We start from the raw sequence: 17,915 nt of genomic DNA on the forward strand, positions 1-17,915 counted from the left end.
GAGCTCGGCCGCCCCACCAACACCCCGCGACAGGAGCCGAGGTCCCCACCCAGGGGAGGGGGTCCCGGCGTTACCTTGGTGATCTCGTACCGTAGCCAGGAGACGCAGAGCTGAGACCGCTCCCTGCCTGCAAACAGAGGCAGTGCCAGGTGGAAGACATTGCGGATAACCTCCTCGCCCTCTCGACTGGGACCCCGGGGCCAGCGCCGGCCACCCAGAGGCTCCATGCGGCCCACACAGCTGACGCCGGAGCAGGAGAGGTCGAGGAAAGTCAAAGGCTTTTCATCATAAAGTTCGCTGTCGAAGATGCTGTTCTCATCCATGGCCAGATAGAGGCAGGGGGTGGGGGGGCTGAAGCCGGAAGGCACCCCCAGGAACTGCAGGAAGGCCGCCATCATCTGAAACTGGAGATCCGGGCTGGACAGTCGGATCAGAGACTGCCCGAGGTCGTCAAACAACACCTGCAGGGAGACAAAACCCCAGTGACCGAGCGCAGCGCGCGAGAGCCCCACGAGGCTCCCCGCGCACGAGAGCCCCACGAGGCTCCCGCGCACGAGAGCCCCACGAGGCTCCCCGCACACAAGAGCCCCACGAGGCTCCCGCGCTTCTGTGAGCCGTGTGGTTGTGCGTGGTCCTTGCTGCTGTGCGGGCTCCTCTCCTGTCGCCGTGAACGGGGCTCTTCTCGAGCCACGGTGCCAGGCGCTCCCTGCAGAGGCATCTCTTGTTGCGGAGCCCGCGCCCCAGGGCACACGGGCTTCGTTGCTCCACGCGTGTGGGCTCTTCCCGACCAGGGACTGAGCCCGTGTCTCCTGCTTGGCAGGTGGATTCTCTACCACTGAGCCACCAGGGTAACCCCTCACCACCCTCAGCAATTCTTTTTATATGGATATGTGCCAACACGACTCAATTTTAAACACACAGGAGCTAGGTTTTCTGTAAAATGAGGCGAGCTGAGGGCAGGCGGGTGGGCGCTGGGGGCAGCGTCTCACACCTCCTGGGCACCCTCCACAGGAGGGGACACCACAGCAGGGACTTTCAAAGTCGCCTAATGGATTCACAGGAAATCCAGAATCGCATTCGCTTCTGAGAACACACGTCGTTGCTTTTGTAGTTACTTTCATAAATTACAGTTGGAAAAAATTTTTATTTCAAGATAGAAGAACATTACTATTTTGTGGTTTCTTTGTACCAAATTGCTTCAGGAAATGAAAAATATGCTCCAAAATATATAAACAGCAGCAAAGGAAAAAGGACACTGTGGGACAACGGGCCGTGCTGGGAGCAACCATCAGGGCCTCAGGCTAACCACGCTCACCGCTGGCTTCACGTACAGCCTTAAACCGCGAGGCCACGGTTTAAAGGGGACTGCGCGCCGCCTGCCACCCTGGCTGCCCGCCTGGCCTCTGTGGCCGTCAGCAAAGAGGAAATCAAAACACGAGCACAGTAAGACTGGACTCCCTGGGGCTCGACCCATCAGAACCACCAACTCATCACAAAGCTTTTCTCCTCCAGGTTTTCACTAAAGTAGAGAAATCTAAGAAATCACTCACAGCAGTACTTAGCTCCAGGAATGAGCTTCCGGGAAACTGTCAAATTGCTGAGCCTTGAGAACTAACTTCTGGAGGTCAGCCATGAACTCTGTAAAACCCACACACGCCAAAGACAAACCCCACCCGCCTTCGGAAAACTCGGGCTCAGCCAGGGCGGGGACCTCGCATACAGACTCGATTCCCTGGCCACTCCCTCCGGCCCAGAGAGCACCTCTCTCCTTCTCCCCGATCCTGGTTTCTTAACTCCACTCTGGCCACCCCGTTTGCCTCTCCTGGGACACCCCAGGCCCTCCAGGGCCTTCAGTCATGCCGATCCCTCTGCTGGACTGTAAGCTCCCAGATCAAACAGATGCTCGCTCAACATCCAGGACTGGCGGAGGCCTTGTCACGGGGCAACCTCTGTCCAGACACTGGGGACACAGATGCAAACAGGAGAAGCCTCTGCCCCCGAGGCTCGTGCTTTGTCAGAGCCCGGGAGCCTCGCTGCTGTAAGGCCTCTCGGTCTGTACCCGTGACTCTCACAGGCCAGGCACGCCGAGGACCCAGACTCTAACTTGCACATGGGTTTTTTCACTAAACATGTCCCCCCGGGACTACATGACCCACAGCTAGTTGAATCTGAGGCTATGGAACCTTGGATGCAAAGGGCTGACTACAAAGTTATACTGAGATTTTCACCTGCTGGGGGCTGATGACCCTAACCCCCTCATTGTTTGGGGTAGACTGTAGTTGGTATTTGTCAAAGTGGCTCAATTCCAGGTATTGAAATAGAATTTCCTTTATTTTAATGTAAAACTTCTTGGGCTCCAAAATCACTGTGGAGGTGACTGCAACCATGAAATTAAAAGATGCTTGCTTCTTGGGAGTAAAGCTATGACAAACCTAGACAGTGTATTAAAAAGCAGAGACTTCACTTTGCTGACAAACCCATATAACCAAAGCCATGGTTTTTCCAGCAGTCATGTGTGGATGTGAGAGCTGAACCATAAAGAAGACTGAGCCCCAAAGAATTGATGCTTTCGAATTGTGGTGTTGGAGAAGACTCTTGAGAGTCCCCTGGACTGCATGGAGATCAAACCAGTCAGTCCTAAAGGTAATCAACCCTGAGTATTCATTAGAAGGACTGATGTTGAAGCTGCAATACTCTAGCCACCTGATGTGAAGAGCCAACTCACTGGAAAAGACCCTGATGTGGGAAAGATCGAAGGCAGGAGAAGAAAGGGAAGACAGAGAATGAGATGGCTGGATGGCATCACCAGCTCAATGGACATGAATCTGCGCAAACTCCAGGAGATAGTGGAGGACGGAGGAGCCTGGCGTGCTGCAGTTCACGGGGTCACAAAGAATTGGACACGACTTAGCGACTGAACAACGACGACAGAAAGCTGCCGAGCTGCCAACCGTACAGCAGGGCACCAGGCCGTGAGGGAGGCAGCCGAGCACCTGGCGAGCACCATCGCTCAATAAACACTACTCCCTCCCCAGGAGGATGGGCCTGGACACCCCGTCCCCACGGCCTGCACCTCCTGCCCCCGTTTCCCGAGTCACACGCACACACGCATCTTCAAGGATCAAAAGCGGGGAAAGTGGACTCAGAGGAAGAAGCTAGGACAGTGACTCCATGGTTTCCAGCCTTGGAAGACAGTCTCCGGAGGGCTGACCACCAGACCCAACCACCTCCTCGGGCACAGGGACCGTCAGGGCGAGAGCGCCGAGCCTCCTCCATCACCAGCAGCCAACGAGGTCCTGCCGCTTTCCCAGGAGAGGATGTTTCTGGAGACGGGAGTGGGAGCAGGTCGGCCTCTCCTGAGCCAGGCGTGGGCTCAGCAAGGGCAGCGGGTTCCTTCTGGGAACGGAAACCCAGCGGGGACGGGAGAGCAAACGACCGCTGCTGGGGGATGGGAAGGGCCTCACCTGTCTCTCGGGGTCCTCGCAGTCTTCCTCCGTCTGCTTCCTGGCCTTGTCCGGGCGCCACGGCCTCCAGTGCCTGTGGTCTCGGGACCGCTCGGCGGCCAGCCAGATCTGCCACCGGGGCAGAGCCTTGTCTCTAATCTCCTGGTCTTCCTCCTCCGGCTCCTCGTCGTCGTCATCTAGGCGAGAATGAAACCTCCAGCGACCCAACCAGCAGGGAGCACCACCCTCAACCCTCAACCCCTCTGCCAGGGCCAGGGGCACGGTGGGCACCAGAAGGCCGAGATGAGCGTGACCCAGGCCCGGCCTTCCAGGCCGCTCAGCGGCATTTACGGACTCTCCCGTAATCAGTCAGGTTCCCAGAAAAGGAAGGTGAACTGATGAAATCAGATGATTCTTTATGCTATCACAGCAATTAAAAATGGGAATGACACGTATTTTAGAAGAGAACTGTCCAGGAGAACTTTCTGTGATGATGAGAATGTTCTAATTCTGTGTGATATGGTAGCCACATGTGACCTGCTGGGCATGTGAATCGTAGCTGGTAGAATAACTGAATTTCAAATTTTATTTCAACTAATTTTAATTAAAACACCATGTGTTGCCAGCAGCTACTGTGTCGCACACACAGTTCCAGAACGCTGAAGGACGCCTAGTGATACGCTGCTCCCGACCGTCTTAAGCCATCAGTGGCCTGTGACTGTCATCCGTGTTCACTTTGTTTTAAAGAAAGAGGCAATTCAAGATAGCCTATATTTTATTTCACTTTGTTTCCTAACTCTGAACATGCAGAATAAAAAAAGGAAAAAAGTCTGAGTTTTCCACTGAAGTCAACAAACTTAAAAATAAACACAGCACGTACAACGGTGTGGCCGCCCGGAGAAGTCTGGCGGTTTCTTAGGAAACTAAACGCACTGGCCATGAGACCTAGAAGTTGTATTCTTGGGTGCTGATCCCAGAAAAATGAAAACCGATGTTCCCACAAAACCTTTACACTAATGCCCACAGCAGTTGATTCATAAAAGCCCAAAACTGGCAACAAGGCAAGAGTCCTATACTAGGTGCCTAGAGAAACTATGGCACAGCTATGCTGCGGGCACCACCGAGCAAAACACAGGACACCACTGCCGGCACGCACGGTGTGGCAGACCTCGGGCGTTCTGCCAACGAGGAGAGCCGATCTTCAAACGCTACACAGAGTGCGCCTGCCAGTGAGGATTCGAGGAGCTCAGGACCCTGCTGCGCTGGTGCTGAGCATGCGAGATGGTGCAGCTGCTGTGGAAATGCCGTGTGAGGGCTCCGCAAAGAATCAGGCAGAAGCACCGCGTGAGCTGGCAGTTTACCCCTGGGTGCATTTCCCAAAGAACCGAAAGTTGGGGCTCAAGGACTCAAACAGGAATCTGCACATCCACGGTCCTAGTGGTATATTCACCACCGCCAAAAGGGGAAGCGATGCGTCGTGTGTGTGTGTGTGTGTGTGTGTGTGTGTGTGTGTGTGTGTGAGATATGCACACGGTGGGAAATCATTCAGCCTCTGGGAAGGAATACTGGCGCGTGCTGCGCACCGCGTAAGCCTCGAGGACACCACACTGCGTGAGCCAAGCAGCACTGATGCGCAGTGCTCTTCAGGTGCTTGGATCCAATCGGCAGAAGCCGGGTGGTGGGAGTCGTGGGGATGGGGAGTGAGCTGGACGGGCGCCGGGGCGCTGGGGGAGACGGAGGAGCTGAGGGGGACGTAGCTGACGATGGGTGACAGCGACCTATGTCACCACTGCACACTTAAAAACGGCTAGAATGGTAAATTGTGTGTGTGTGTTACAATTAGAAATGCTGAAAAGAGTTACATACAATTCCACTTATATAAACAGGTGAAAGAAGACAGCAGTGGAACGGAAATGGAGAAGGGACTCGCAGTGGGCTGGGGGTAGGCCGGGGACGGGTGGGGGGTGTGGAGCCAGAAGGGGGCGCACAGGGGCCTCGAGGGAGGCAGGGCTCTGCAGGGAGACCGCGGCGGGGCTGCCTGAAGCCGCACAGGGATAAACGCAGAGTGCTGGGCAGACACAGGCAGAAGTGAGCGCCTGCAGCACGGGCGAAATCTGAGCGGACTCTGCGGACTACCAGCAGCGACCTCCACCGCCGGTGCAGCGGGGCGAAGGGCGGCACAGAAGCCCCGTGTACTCTTCCCCGACCTCTCAGCAGGGGCGGCGGGGGCTGCTTCAGGGTGTCTCAGAGGAAGAACAGCCTGCGCTCCCAGGCCACTCGCGGGATCTGCACAACGTTCCTGAGCTCCTGAGGAACAGCCGGCACACACCAACAAGCCAGGAAAACAGAAAACCCCCGAGGAAGAGGCAGCGGCCCTCCCCCGAGAGGCGCCTCACCTGCGCCGACGGCCACCCAGCCGCCCCACTCCTGCTGGTGCATCCAGGCTCGCCAGCCTCGGGCGCCCTTCTCCCCAGCCCGGGGCTCGCCGCTGTCCCAGAAGGGCTCAAAGAACTCCACCTGTCGAGGTGTAAAACACGGAGGTTGCCGCCACGTTCAGCTCTGTGCCAACAAGCACCGAGCCCCTGCTGTGTGCTGGGAAGATGTATTGAGGTTTGGTCATGTGCTCCAGAGTATTTGAAGCCTCAAGCGCGTGGACTGGTCCTGGGCCAGGCTTTAGCCCAGGGCGCTGCTGCAACCCTCGTCAGCAAGGCCTCCCATCACAGAGACTGTCAGTCAAGGAGTGGGGATGAGGGCAGCTCTGACCCTGACCCCTGACCACACCCCAGGCTCTACAGAGAGACTCAGTCACTTCTATAGTATAGCAGGTTCTTAAAACAGCAAAACATGTTTTAAAATAACTGTGCTACCTGGCTTACTATACTAACAATCAGTTCTGTCAATACTAACCAACATTCCTGACCCCAATTTTGTGCAGAAAAGAAAGGTTAAAAATAATGATAATTAAAAATAGTTTTTACAGGCAGTTCATGAAAGCTCCACAAGATGGAGACCTTAGCCTGTCACCAAAGACCTCGGAAAGTTCACCATAAATTGAGCTACCCTGTCCGTCTCCTACCAGACCCTCTTCGTCAGGTAGAAAACTGACTTTTCTTAAGTGGAAAAAGGAAAAATGTTTTCTTATATCACTCCCGCTCCCCGCCCCCCACCCAAATTAGGATCAGTGTTGACAAGCACCAACGTGTAATTTCACTGCAACTTTAGCCAAGGTTTTCGGTAGAGGAAAGGTTAACCAGAGGGTGGCTCATTGGTAAACAATCTGCCTGCCAATGCAGGGGACACAGGTTGGATCCCAGGTCCAAGAAGATCCCACGGAGGGACAACTAAGCCCGTGCACAACAGCTACTGAGTCTGTGCCCCAGAGCCCGAGGGATCACAACTCCTGGGTCTGCGCCCCAGAGCCCGAGGGATCACGGCTCCCGAGTTTGCGCCTTAGAGCCCCAGACTGGGGGGACGGGGAGTGGGGGGGTCACGACTCCTGAGTCTGTACTCTAGAGCCCGGGGTCACGACTCCTGAGTCTGCGCCCCAGAGCCCGGGGATCATGACTCCTGAGTCTGCACCCCAGAGCCCGGGGTTCATGACTCCTGAGTCTGCGCCCCAGAGCCCGGGGTCACGACTCCTGAGTCTGCGCTCCAGAGCCCGGGGTCACGACTCCTGAGTCTGCGCCCCAGAGCCCGGGGTCACGACTCCTGAGTCTGCGCCCCAGAGCCCGGGGTCACGACTCCTGAGTCTGCGCCCCAGAGCCCGGGGATCATGACTCCTGAGTCTGCACCCCAGAGCCCGGGGTTCATGACTCCTGAGTCTGCGCCCCAGAGCCCGGGGTCACGACTCCTGAGTCTGCGCCCCAGAGCCCGGGGATCATGACTCCTGAGTCTGCACCCCAGAGCCCGGGGTTCATGACTCCTGAGTCTGCGCCCCAGAGCCCGGGGTCACGACTCCTGAGTCTGCGCCCCAGAGCCCGGGGATCATGACTCCTGAGTCTGCACCCCAGAGCCCGGGGTTCATGACTCCTGAGTCTGCGCCCCAGAGCCCGGGGTCACGACTCCTGAGTCTGCGCCCCAGAGCCCGGGGATCATGACTCCTGAGTCTGCACCCCAGAGCCCGGGGTTCATGACTCCTGAGTCTGCGCCCCAGAGCCCGGGGTCACGACTCCTGAGTCTGCGCCCCAGAGCCCGGGGATCATGACTCCTGAGTCTGCACCCCAGAGCCCGGGGTTCATGACTCCTGAGTCTGCGCCCCAGAGCCCGGGGTCACGACTCCTGAGTCTGCGCCCCAGAGCCCGGGGATCATGACTCCTGAGTCTGCACCCCAGAGCCCGGGGTTCATGACTCCTGAGTCTGCGCCCCAGAGCCCGGGGTCACGACTCCTGAGTCTGCGCCCCAGAGCCTGGGGTCACAACTCCTGAGTCTGCACCCCAGAGCCCGAGGGATCACGACTCCTGAGTCTGCGCCTTAGAGCCCGAGGGAATCACGACTCCTGAGTCTGCGCTCCAGAGCCCGGGGGCGGGGGGCAGGGGGTTCACGACTCCTGAGTCTGCGGTCTGGAGCCCAGGGATCACGGCTCCGGAGTCTGCGCCACGGAGCCCGGGGGTTCTAAGCACTGAAGCTGAAACACTCTAGAGCCCCTGCTCCACAACAAGAGAAACCACGGCAATGAGAAGCCCAAGCACCACACCTAGAGAACAGCCTGCACAGACACAGAGGCCTAGTCAAATAAATAAATGAAATTATGAAAAATTAAAAAAAAGGCATGGTAACTGCTTCCCTGGAGGTGGGTGGTAACTAGCATTTAAACAGGGGTGAAAGTAAGGGGGAAATAAAGGACATCAGTGAGTCTTTATAGCTGGGAGGTGGAGGGATCGTCTTTCCGCTCTCAATGCTTCACTGCTTTTGTGGCGGACTTTTCCTTGGATTGCCAGGATATTTCTGAGACAACCCTCAACTGATGTAAGGAGGATGTAAATATTTTGAAAATACTACCGTCAACTCCTATTACCCACACCCTTCCCCAGAAGAGGGAGGGGCCGAGACGGGAGCAGGGAACTCAGGCGGGACACGCACCTGGCCTTTGGTGGGCAGGCCCTTCACGCTGTCCGGCTTGAAGAATGTGAAGTCGACCATGGCCTGGAACAGAGACACGGCCTTCTCGGAGTGGCCAGCCTGCCGCAGGAAGTGGCACTGCTGGAGGAAGAGGGCTGCAGGCGGGAAAGCAAAGGGGACGAGCCCCGGTGAGCGCCTGGGCAGGGAGAGAGCAGCCCCCACAGACACGCAGCTCAGCACCCAGGCCGTCTTCTCCCCAAAACCAGTGACTGTCACAGCTTCAAATCAGACGAGCAAGTCCTGAGTTTAAAGGACCCACGTAACAGTACTGCGATCATGATACACGTATTCTCACTTTTAAAGGAAAGGCCACAGAGTACAAATAGTAACAATAAAACAAGACCAGGGGATGGTCTGAATATTGCTTATCAAGTACTCAGAGCTCATTATTACAAGAAAAACTCTGGGGAAAGGATGGCGCAGTAGATTTTTTTTTTTAATCAGAGCCAAGCTCTGTACTCAGCTGATCACTAGATGGCATTATTCACCAGCAATTTCCATCACAGACTCAGTCCTGCTGTAAACAAATCTGGGTTCCATGTTTGAAATTTTCATTTAAACTGTGGTACAATTCTCTCTAAGAGATACCATTAAGCTGTTTGAGCATACCAACACATAATATCAAATATGAGGCCCTTTAAGGCAGTGACACAACTGCTTATTATTTCTAGAGCAATATATTTCTTCTGTCTTTAGAAATTAGTAGCAATATTCAATAGCAGGGATTTGATCAAATCAAAGGGATTTGAGTAAAACCCTGAGCTAGGCTCCCCATATACCATCTCAGCTGACAGGCACAGCCCTCCTGGGAAGCAGGTATTGGACTGCTGTTGCTGGGGGAGAAACGACCGGTCAAACAGGTTAAGGAACCTACCCAAGGTCACACAGGAGCCTGTGAAGGGCAAACCCAGCATTCAGGTCAGGAGTGATACACTCCAGTAAAACAGGCCATCTCTGGATCTCACTACTGGACAAAATGTGTAATATAGTCTAGTGTCCTTCGGGACCTACTGAAAACGTTCCCAGTATAATGACGCCAGGAACCTGTATCTACTAGTGAATTCCAGCCAGCCAGGGCACCCTGCACGCGTGACCGCCCACGCCCCCACAACGGGCGAGACGTGGGCATCTCCACAGACGGGGCCACCAACAGCCAAAGCAGTTAAGAGACTGCGTTTACCTGAATAACAACTGGAAAAGCTGGAACTTCTAGTCTGGCAATATTTTCTGAACTGTACTGGCTTAATAATGCCTCCCGATGCCCAGAAGGTGGGGGGGGAGGGGGGTACCCATCGTCAAAAGGAGTCATAATACCCTTTTTTAAGCATCAGTTTTATCGACTTAGACTTTCCTAAAATAAGTCAAAGATAAACTATTTTCAATGAAGCCAAAAGAAAGAACAGCCCCTCCCACGTCACTGGACTGGGTCCCTGTCTCCTTACCAAACATGGCCTCCTCGGTGCCGGGCAGCTCGGGGTGGGAGACGATGCTACCGTCCCTCACGGCGGACAGGGTGCTCAAGCACTTCCCATACAGACTCTGAATTTTTGATACGGAGAAGGTGCTGAACTGGCTCTGGCAGAACAACAGGTATTTCTGCCAGAGGGCTGTGTTGTTGGGATGTAAGAAGATCAGTTTCTGCCACTCTTTGAGCAGAGTGGCGGGCTCCCAGAACTCGGCGCAGAGCTTCAGCTTGGCGAGCTTCAGGTCCACACTGCTCGGGTTGCTCTCAATGGCCCGCTCCAGGATGGCCAGCTTCTTCTCCAGGACCAGCCGGAGGGACCGCTTCCGCGTCTCCGGCTCTCCTTCCTCCACAGCATAGAGGCCCGGACTTCTCATGAGCTCGTCCTCAACAACAAAAACACCCACTCGTATGGGCAAGTGGAACCGGGGGACCGGGGGTGTCAGCGCTGCTTGCGGAGTGACTTACAAGGCCCACAGGGCTGCTCATGCCACACAGTGAAGTGCTCTTCGGGTCAGTAGCTCTGGTCTTATGTTTGGGGTTGGGAGTTTAGTCGGTAAGACGTGTCCAGCTCCCTGAGACCCCATGGACTGTAGCCCACCAGATGCCCCTGTCCATGGGACTCTCCAGGCAAGAATTCTGAAGTGAGTTGCCATTTCCTCCTCCAGGGGATCTTCCTGACCTGGGGATCGAACCCCATCTCTTAGGTCTCCTGCACTGGCAGGCACCGCCTGGGAAGCCCTATCCACTCTCTCTCGAGAGTCCCTTGGACTGCAAGGAGATCCAACCAGTCCCTCCTAAAGGAAATCAGTCCTGAATATTCACTGGAAGGACTGATGCTGAAGCTGAAACTCCAATACTTTGGCCACCTGATGCAAAGAACTGACTCCTTGGAAAAGACCCTGATGCTGGGAAAGATTGAAGGCGGGAGGAGAAGGGGATGCCAGAGGATGAGATAGCTGGATGACATCACCAACTCGATGGACATGACTCTGGGTAAATTCTGGGAGTTGGTGATGGACAAGAAGGCCTGGCGTGCTGCAGTCCGTGGGGTCACAAAGAGTCAGACATGACCGAGCGACTGAACTGGACTGATTTACTTATGTATTTATTTACCTGGCTACACCAGGTCTCAGCTGCAGCTTGCGGGATCTAGTTCCCTGGCCAGGGATTGAACCCGAGCCCTCTGCATGTGGAGCTTGGAGACTTAGCCACTGGACCACCTGCAGAGTCCCTGTCATTTTAAACTTAGACTTCTGTATCAATAACTAGCATGCAGTGTCTTGAAAACCTTTTCTGAAAAGCCGATTTTACCAATAACACAGCCGAATGTGGGACAAATGTGGTAATTACATAAGTGGTTCCAAAAATAAGTGGGACAAAGACAGATGCACATATTTCAGAAAGGGAGCCAGTAACTCCAACCCCGTCCCTGCAGACCGCCCCGTGCACCCCGCACGTTCTCTCGGCACTTCAGGAACGCCTCCCCGCTGCGTGGCGTGCACCCACCCCGGTTCTGTTCACGGCTCACCATCTCTTGGAGGCCATTTCTTACACCCAAGTGGCAAGTCACCCCCTCATTCCATCCCCCGCTTCTGTGTCATAGCATGTCCTACCCCAGACTGCAGTTACCCCTCACACATCAGTCTTCATCACTGGGCTTTGAGCAAACTCAGGGCAAGGGCTCTATTCTAATCTTTAGAGGCCCAGCACCAGGGTTCCTCACAGGAGCTCAAGAGTCACTGCAGGATAAACCAGTGCCCAACGCTAGGGCCGCCATTCCCAGGTGGGAGACCTGGGACCTCGACGCTCACCTGGAAAGCAACGAAGGCCATCCACAGCTCCGTGTCCCGAGGGCTCTCGCGAACCTTCCTGTTAAACTCCTCCACCCTGGCCTTGAGGAGCGCGCTCTCTCTGTCGGGCTGTGAGTCTGGTGGCCTGGACTCCTGCTCTGAAGGACCCTGTCCCTGTAACCACTGCGTAGTGGCTTGATCGTAAATCCCCAGAGGGTTCAGCCAGCTGGTAGCAGGGGGAGCCGCGTCATCCACGCCCTTCACCGGGATAAAGGAGAGCGGCTGCAACGCCGGAGCTTCGGGCTGACTGCTGACGGCGAGGCCGTCCACGTTCATCAACCCCACGCTCTTCTTCGTAAAGTAGCGCTCGATGTGCTTGTGGGAACGCTTCTTTTCTGTGGAAGTCCCCTCCCAAGATATACATTGCTTCTTCGGGTTGAGGCCGAGGCAGGAGTCTCCTTTCCTCTTGTATCTAATGTTTGAAAAATAAAACAGGTTACCGAGAGAACACGCGCACTGGCTCCATGGACCGAAGGCCCAGCAGGCACTCTGGCTCTGCCAGTTAAGTTCATGTACTCAAACTCACCTTCCCTCCAAACTGTTTCTACTCGGAGAAGTACGAGGACTTTTCCTCTATCCTGCTGTTTCGTCTGCGTCTCACGAATTTCAGATCACGCCTGTCTTCCAGACCTTAGTACCTACCCGCCCCTAAGCTCTGCACAGCACCGTCATCACGCCACCTCAGGCCGCACCGCGGGTGACAGGCGAGGGGAAACCATCGCCTCCCCCTCGACGGTGTTCTTAAAGAAGGACGCTGAGGCCTCAGGTGACACCAGGCCCTCCGTCTCCTACACCAGTCCCTTTTCCTCTGTGCTGTCTACTTCAGAAAATAATAGAGAGGTCTAAGGTTCTTTTTTTAATCCCGAGACAAAGTGTGTCAAATAAAATTACATTTGGCTATTTTCTACCCTACAGGAAAAGAGGCTGGGCTCTAAAATGCTTTTATGGGTCGTGTAGGCGTCCCCGGAGCTACAGACACATGACTGCTGAGTATCTGTAGGAAAGCTGAGGAAAACTGTGCCCTTTCCGTGTGTGTGCTACACAAACAACCCAATTCAAACATCAGCAAAAGATGTGAGCAGAAACGGCACAAAAGACACGCGCGGCCGGTAAACACATGAAGAAGTGGTCAGCGTCGTGAGTCACCAACGACAGGCCAGCGAGAACCACGGTGCCCCGAGCGCAGACCCACCAGGACAGCCAGGATGAGGGAAAGGCCCGGCGACACCGAGCCGCGGCCAGCGACCTGGAGGGGAGCCGGGGCTCACGGGCCGCTGGGGGGAACGGGCCTGGCAGTTTAAAAACAAACGAAACCCAAACGCAGACCTCGCCCCGTGGCCCAGCAATTCTATTCCCAGGGATTTACCCAAGAAAAGGGAAACCGCAACCCTACACAAAGGGCTGTGCACAAGCGTTCTCGCAAGCTTGTTACAAGCGTACTCGTACCAGCAAACGCTGGAGAAGGGCCAGGGCCCACCCACAGAAGAACGGATGAGCAGACGGCGGAGCGGCCGCGGAGGGACACTCCCAGCCGGAGAGGCACGAGCCGCGACAGGCGCCCCGGAGAAACTCGGAGTCGGACACAGACGCGCACACGCCAGCCGAGTCCGTTTACATGAAACCCTGACAGACAAACACGCTCGCTGACGGAAAAACTCGGGACAGTGATCTTCTCTGGGAGGAGCGGTGTGGACAGAGTGGAAAGGAGCCTGAGGAGGCTGCGGGAGGCTGCGCGGCGGGCGGACGAGTGCCGTGCGCCCTGCTTGCAGCCGCTGCCCACCGCTCGCACGCCTGCTGAGCTCCGCCTGCGGTCAGACCAGCAGCGGCAGGACATGAGACCCTCAGGGCAGTGTGGGCCCCGACATGCACGCGTCAGCCCAAAACTACTCCCTTCGCCACACCTCCGTCTGCGGAAACTGGACCCCGGTGCCAAAAAGATTGGGGACCGCTGCCCTAAGAAACAAACGTTAAGTTAAAAACGAGTTTTGTTCTCCCTGATTACTATGACATGGAACAACAGACTGGTTCCAAATAGGAAAAGGAGTACGTCAAGGCTTATTTACCTTCTATGCAGAGTACATATGAGAAACGCTGGGCTGGAGGAAGCACAAGCTGGAATCAAGATTGCCAGGAGAAATATCAATAACCTCAGATAAGCAGACAACACCACCCTTATGGCAGAAAGTGAAGACAAACTAAAGAGCCTCTTAATGACAGTGAAAGAGGAGAGTGAAAAGGTTAGCCTAAAGCTCAACATTCAGAAAACTAACATCATGGCATCCAGTCCCACCACTTCATGGGAAATAGATGGGGAAACAGTGGACACAGCATCAGACTTTATTTTTCTGGGCTCCAAAATCACTGCAGATGGTGATTGCAGCCATGAAATTAAGTCACTTGGTCCTTGGAAGGAAAGTTATGACCAACCTAGTAGCATATTCAAAAGCAAGGACACGACTTTGCCGACAAAGTTCCGTCTAGTCAAGGCTATGGTTTTCCCAGTGGTCATATATGGATTGAGAGTTGGACTGTGAAGAAAGCTGAGCGCTGAAGAATTGATGCTTTTGAACTGTGGTGTTGGAGAAGACTCTTGAGAGTCCCTTGGAATGCAAGAAGTTCCAATCAGTCCGTCCTAAAGGAGATCAGTCCTGGGTGTTCATTGGAAGGACTGATGTTGAAGCTGAAACTCTGATACTTTGGCCACCTCATGTGAAGACTTGACTCATTGGAAAAGACCCTGATGCTGGGAGGGATTGAGGGCAGGAGGAGAAGGGGATGACAGAGGATGAGATGGCTGGATGGCATCACCGATTTGATGGACATGAGTTTGGGTAAACTCCAGGAGTTGGTGATGGACAGGGAGGCCTGGCCTGCTGCGATTCATGGGGTGGCAAAGAGTCGGACACGACTGAGCGACTGAACTGAACAACTATTTTCACTAAAAGTCAACAATGTTTTAGATATTCAAGCAATTTCAAAAAATGTCTGCTGACTTTTCTGGCTTTAAAACTGTATTTTATAAAGGTGATCTTATAGCTTCCTTTTATAGCAAACTAGATGAAGAAGATGGGAGAATGCAATGGCATCCCACTCCAGTACTCTTGCCTGGAAAATCCCATGGGCGGAGGAGCCTGGTAGGCTGCAATCCATTGGGTCGCTAGGAGTCGGACATGACTGAGCGACTTCACTTTCACTTTTCACTTTCATGCATTGGAGAAGGAAATGGCAACCCACTCCAGTGTTCTTGCCTGGAGAATCCCAGGGACAGGGGAGCCTGGTGGGCTGCCGTCTATGGGGTTGCACAGAGTCGGATACAACTGACGTGACTTAGCAGCAGCAGCAGCAGCAGATGAAGATGATACAGGAGAAAAGAGAATACAACTATTAAGTATCAACACTCAGATAATGTGCATATGTATTATGTACATTCATTTACATATCCTGATTTTAAATAGCTGATACAGAGCTTCACGCGTTTCTCCCTACTTTTAAGCATTTCTTCATGCCATTAGTTTTAGAAACAACTATTTTTATTGACTTCACACTGGCCCCCTGGAAGTGCCCCATAATTTATTTAACCATTTCCCTATTGTTGGACATTTAGGTTCTACCCAATTTATCACTTATCACAAAATCTTAATTACTGGACTGGACCTCGGATGTAATTTAATGCAATAGTTCCCCCAAATAAAAGCACTTTTCCTATAAAATCCGTATCAAATAATCTGCTAGTCTTCACTTGAACAATTCCAGAGGTAGGGACACCCATTTTGTCTGGAGGCTCAGTGAATGATATCAAATGTATCCATTATAAAATCAGACATAGGCACTTTGGGGCTTCCCAGATGGCGCTAGTGGTAAAGAATCCACATGCCAATGCAGGAGAGGCAAGAGACGTGGGTCGGGAAGGTTCCCTGGAGGAGGGCATGGCAACCCACTGCAGTACTCTTGCCTGGAAAATTCCATGGTCAGAGGAGCCTGTAAGTCACAGTCCATAGGGCTGCAAGAGAGTCAGACACGACCAGCAACTAAGCACACACATTAGGCATTTAGTCACCAGAGGGAAAAAAGAGAGAGAAAAGAAACGAGAACATAAGAGGGCAAGCTTGGGAAGAGAATATGTTTAAATCAAGCACCCAATCTGCCCTGAACCCACTCAGCAGGGCTGGCTGGGCTGGGCAACATAAACCTGCCTTTCCTTTGGAGAATTCAGTTCACACAGGCCTTCCCAGAGTCCTGACTGCCTTGGTCCAAATTCCAGCTTCTTCATTTACTAAGCTGGGTGACCGTAATCAAGTTTTAAAAAACAAACAAACTGTGCCTCAGTTTCCTCGTCTGCAAAACAGGAACTGTAACAGTAACTTATGTTGCAGAATTGCCAGGATGATCAAAAAAGTTTATATGTGTAAAGGCTAAGCCATACAGTAAGGACTAGATGAGTTTAAAATACCATTATCATTTCATACAACTTGGCTCCTAAACAAGAGCCAACTATTTCAGCTGGTGGATAGCCAAAGAAACAATAAACTCTTCCAAAAATGGCCAAAAAAAAAAAAAAAAAGAAAGCTGAACTTCCCTGACAGACAATGTATTAGTCCTAGGGAACTTTCCGAAGGTAGCCTGGACCTGCTCCACACTAACTTTAGAACCTGAGCCCTGTTTACCGCAATGCTCCAATCCACTGCACGCCATTGCTGGGACGCTCACGCTCTCAGACCCGCTTTCATGCCGAGCCAAACTTCCACTCACCGGTCCTGGTGCCGCCTGCCAAGTTACACAGGACACTGCCAACCCACCTTCCCGAGTGCAGCAAGCCTACAGGATGGTGCCGTGCCCGACACAGGCTGGTGCCCACAGCCCTCGCCCAGGCCTCGCGGGACGGTGTAGCCACGCGTCTGCTCCTGTCCTGCCAGTGCTCGTGGCTTGTCAGGATCTCTCCTAACAGGTGTGAAAACTCAGGACCTGATGCCGTATCCCCACCGTGCTGACCAGCTCAGCGTGCCGCGGGACCACCACCTTCCCAGATCCTGACACTAACAGTTGTACAGCTATTAATCTGAGCAAGACTTTACCTGACTTGAGCTTTAGCAAATTACTAGGAAATCTCGCCAGTGCCCTGCACCCTTTGGAGTGGTCGCTTTGCAAGCTTAGATGGATGAAGTTGTCTCCAGTCACTCTCTTCCTCAGCTCTGGGCCATTCACTAGCAGAGGTTCAAGAGCCACTCTGTGAATATTGCTTCCTTTTTTTAATCTAGTACTGTGGTAGTAAGCCTTTATCTTTGCACACCAATTTCTAATTCCATATCAAATATTTCTGATATTTGTGTGAGGCATGTAGGAGTTACAATTTCCAGTTTACAAATGAAGACACAGGGGCTCAGAAAGGTTAAGCCAGTGGTCCTGTTTTTGGCACCAAGGACCTGTCTCCTGGAAGACTTTTTTCCCATCGACGGGAGGGATGGGTCAGCACTGAGGAGCAGCAGATGAAGCCTGCTCACTCGCCCCCCACCTCTGGCTGTGTGGCGGGGTTCCCAACAGGGTGCCAGTCACCGACCCGCGGGTTGGGGCCCCCTGGGTTAAGTGACTTGCTTGGGATTATGGTACTAGTCAATGGCAAAGTCAGAAGGAGAACCAGCATCTTCTGTTTCCCAACCTAGAAAATGTCCTACCACAGAACCCGTGTCTTCTTTGGGGATGGCAGAAGAGCACCAGAGAAGTATGGGTGTAAATCCCAACTCTCTCACTTCCTGGTGCGTGACCTTCCGACGGTCCTCCATCCCTGAGAGTCCTCTCCCTGGCTGGGTAAGATCAGCGTGCCCTCCTCCTGGAGCAGCTGCAAGTTGGCAGGCCGACTCCAAGCGGAGAGAAGTGCAAGCTGGTGCTGCCCGCTCCGTTCCTGCCAGCATTGGCCGGGTCTCCCCACACTGAGGCACAAAAGACCAGAGGACTTCAGGGAGCGTTAATACCACTCCAAAATACACAGATGCACTAAAAGCGTCATCAACCCCTTGCCATGAGGTTTCAGGAGACAGTATGCAG

The 17,915-nt window shown here is 53.7% G+C and overlaps 1 protein-coding gene across 1 annotated transcript in view; it reads right to left on the reverse strand.

The window, feature by feature from the left end:
• Positions 1–17,915, reverse strand: part of NRDE2 (NRDE-2, necessary for RNA interference, domain containing) — a 49,068-nt gene that overhangs the window by 7,443 nt on the left and 23,710 nt on the right. Inside the window, exons 5-10 of the mRNA XM_010845239.1 lie at positions 11,838–12,288; positions 10,004–10,409; positions 8,523–8,656; positions 5,840–5,960; positions 3,465–3,640; positions 75–461 (exon numbers count right to left, since the gene is read on the reverse strand). Of these exons, the coding sequence (XP_010843541.1) occupies positions 75–461; positions 3,465–3,640; positions 5,840–5,960; positions 8,523–8,656; positions 10,004–10,409; positions 11,838–12,288 (1,675 nt within the window). The remainder of the gene's footprint in view (positions 1–74; positions 462–3,464; positions 3,641–5,839; positions 5,961–8,522; positions 8,657–10,003; positions 10,410–11,837; positions 12,289–17,915) is intronic.

This window comes from Bison bison, unplaced genomic scaffold (assembly GCF_000754665.1).
Source record: "Bison bison bison isolate TAMUID 2011002044 unplaced genomic scaffold, Bison_UMD1.0 scf7180017864213, whole genome shotgun sequence".
Taxonomy (NCBI): domain Eukaryota; kingdom Metazoa; phylum Chordata; class Mammalia; order Artiodactyla; family Bovidae; genus Bison; species Bison bison.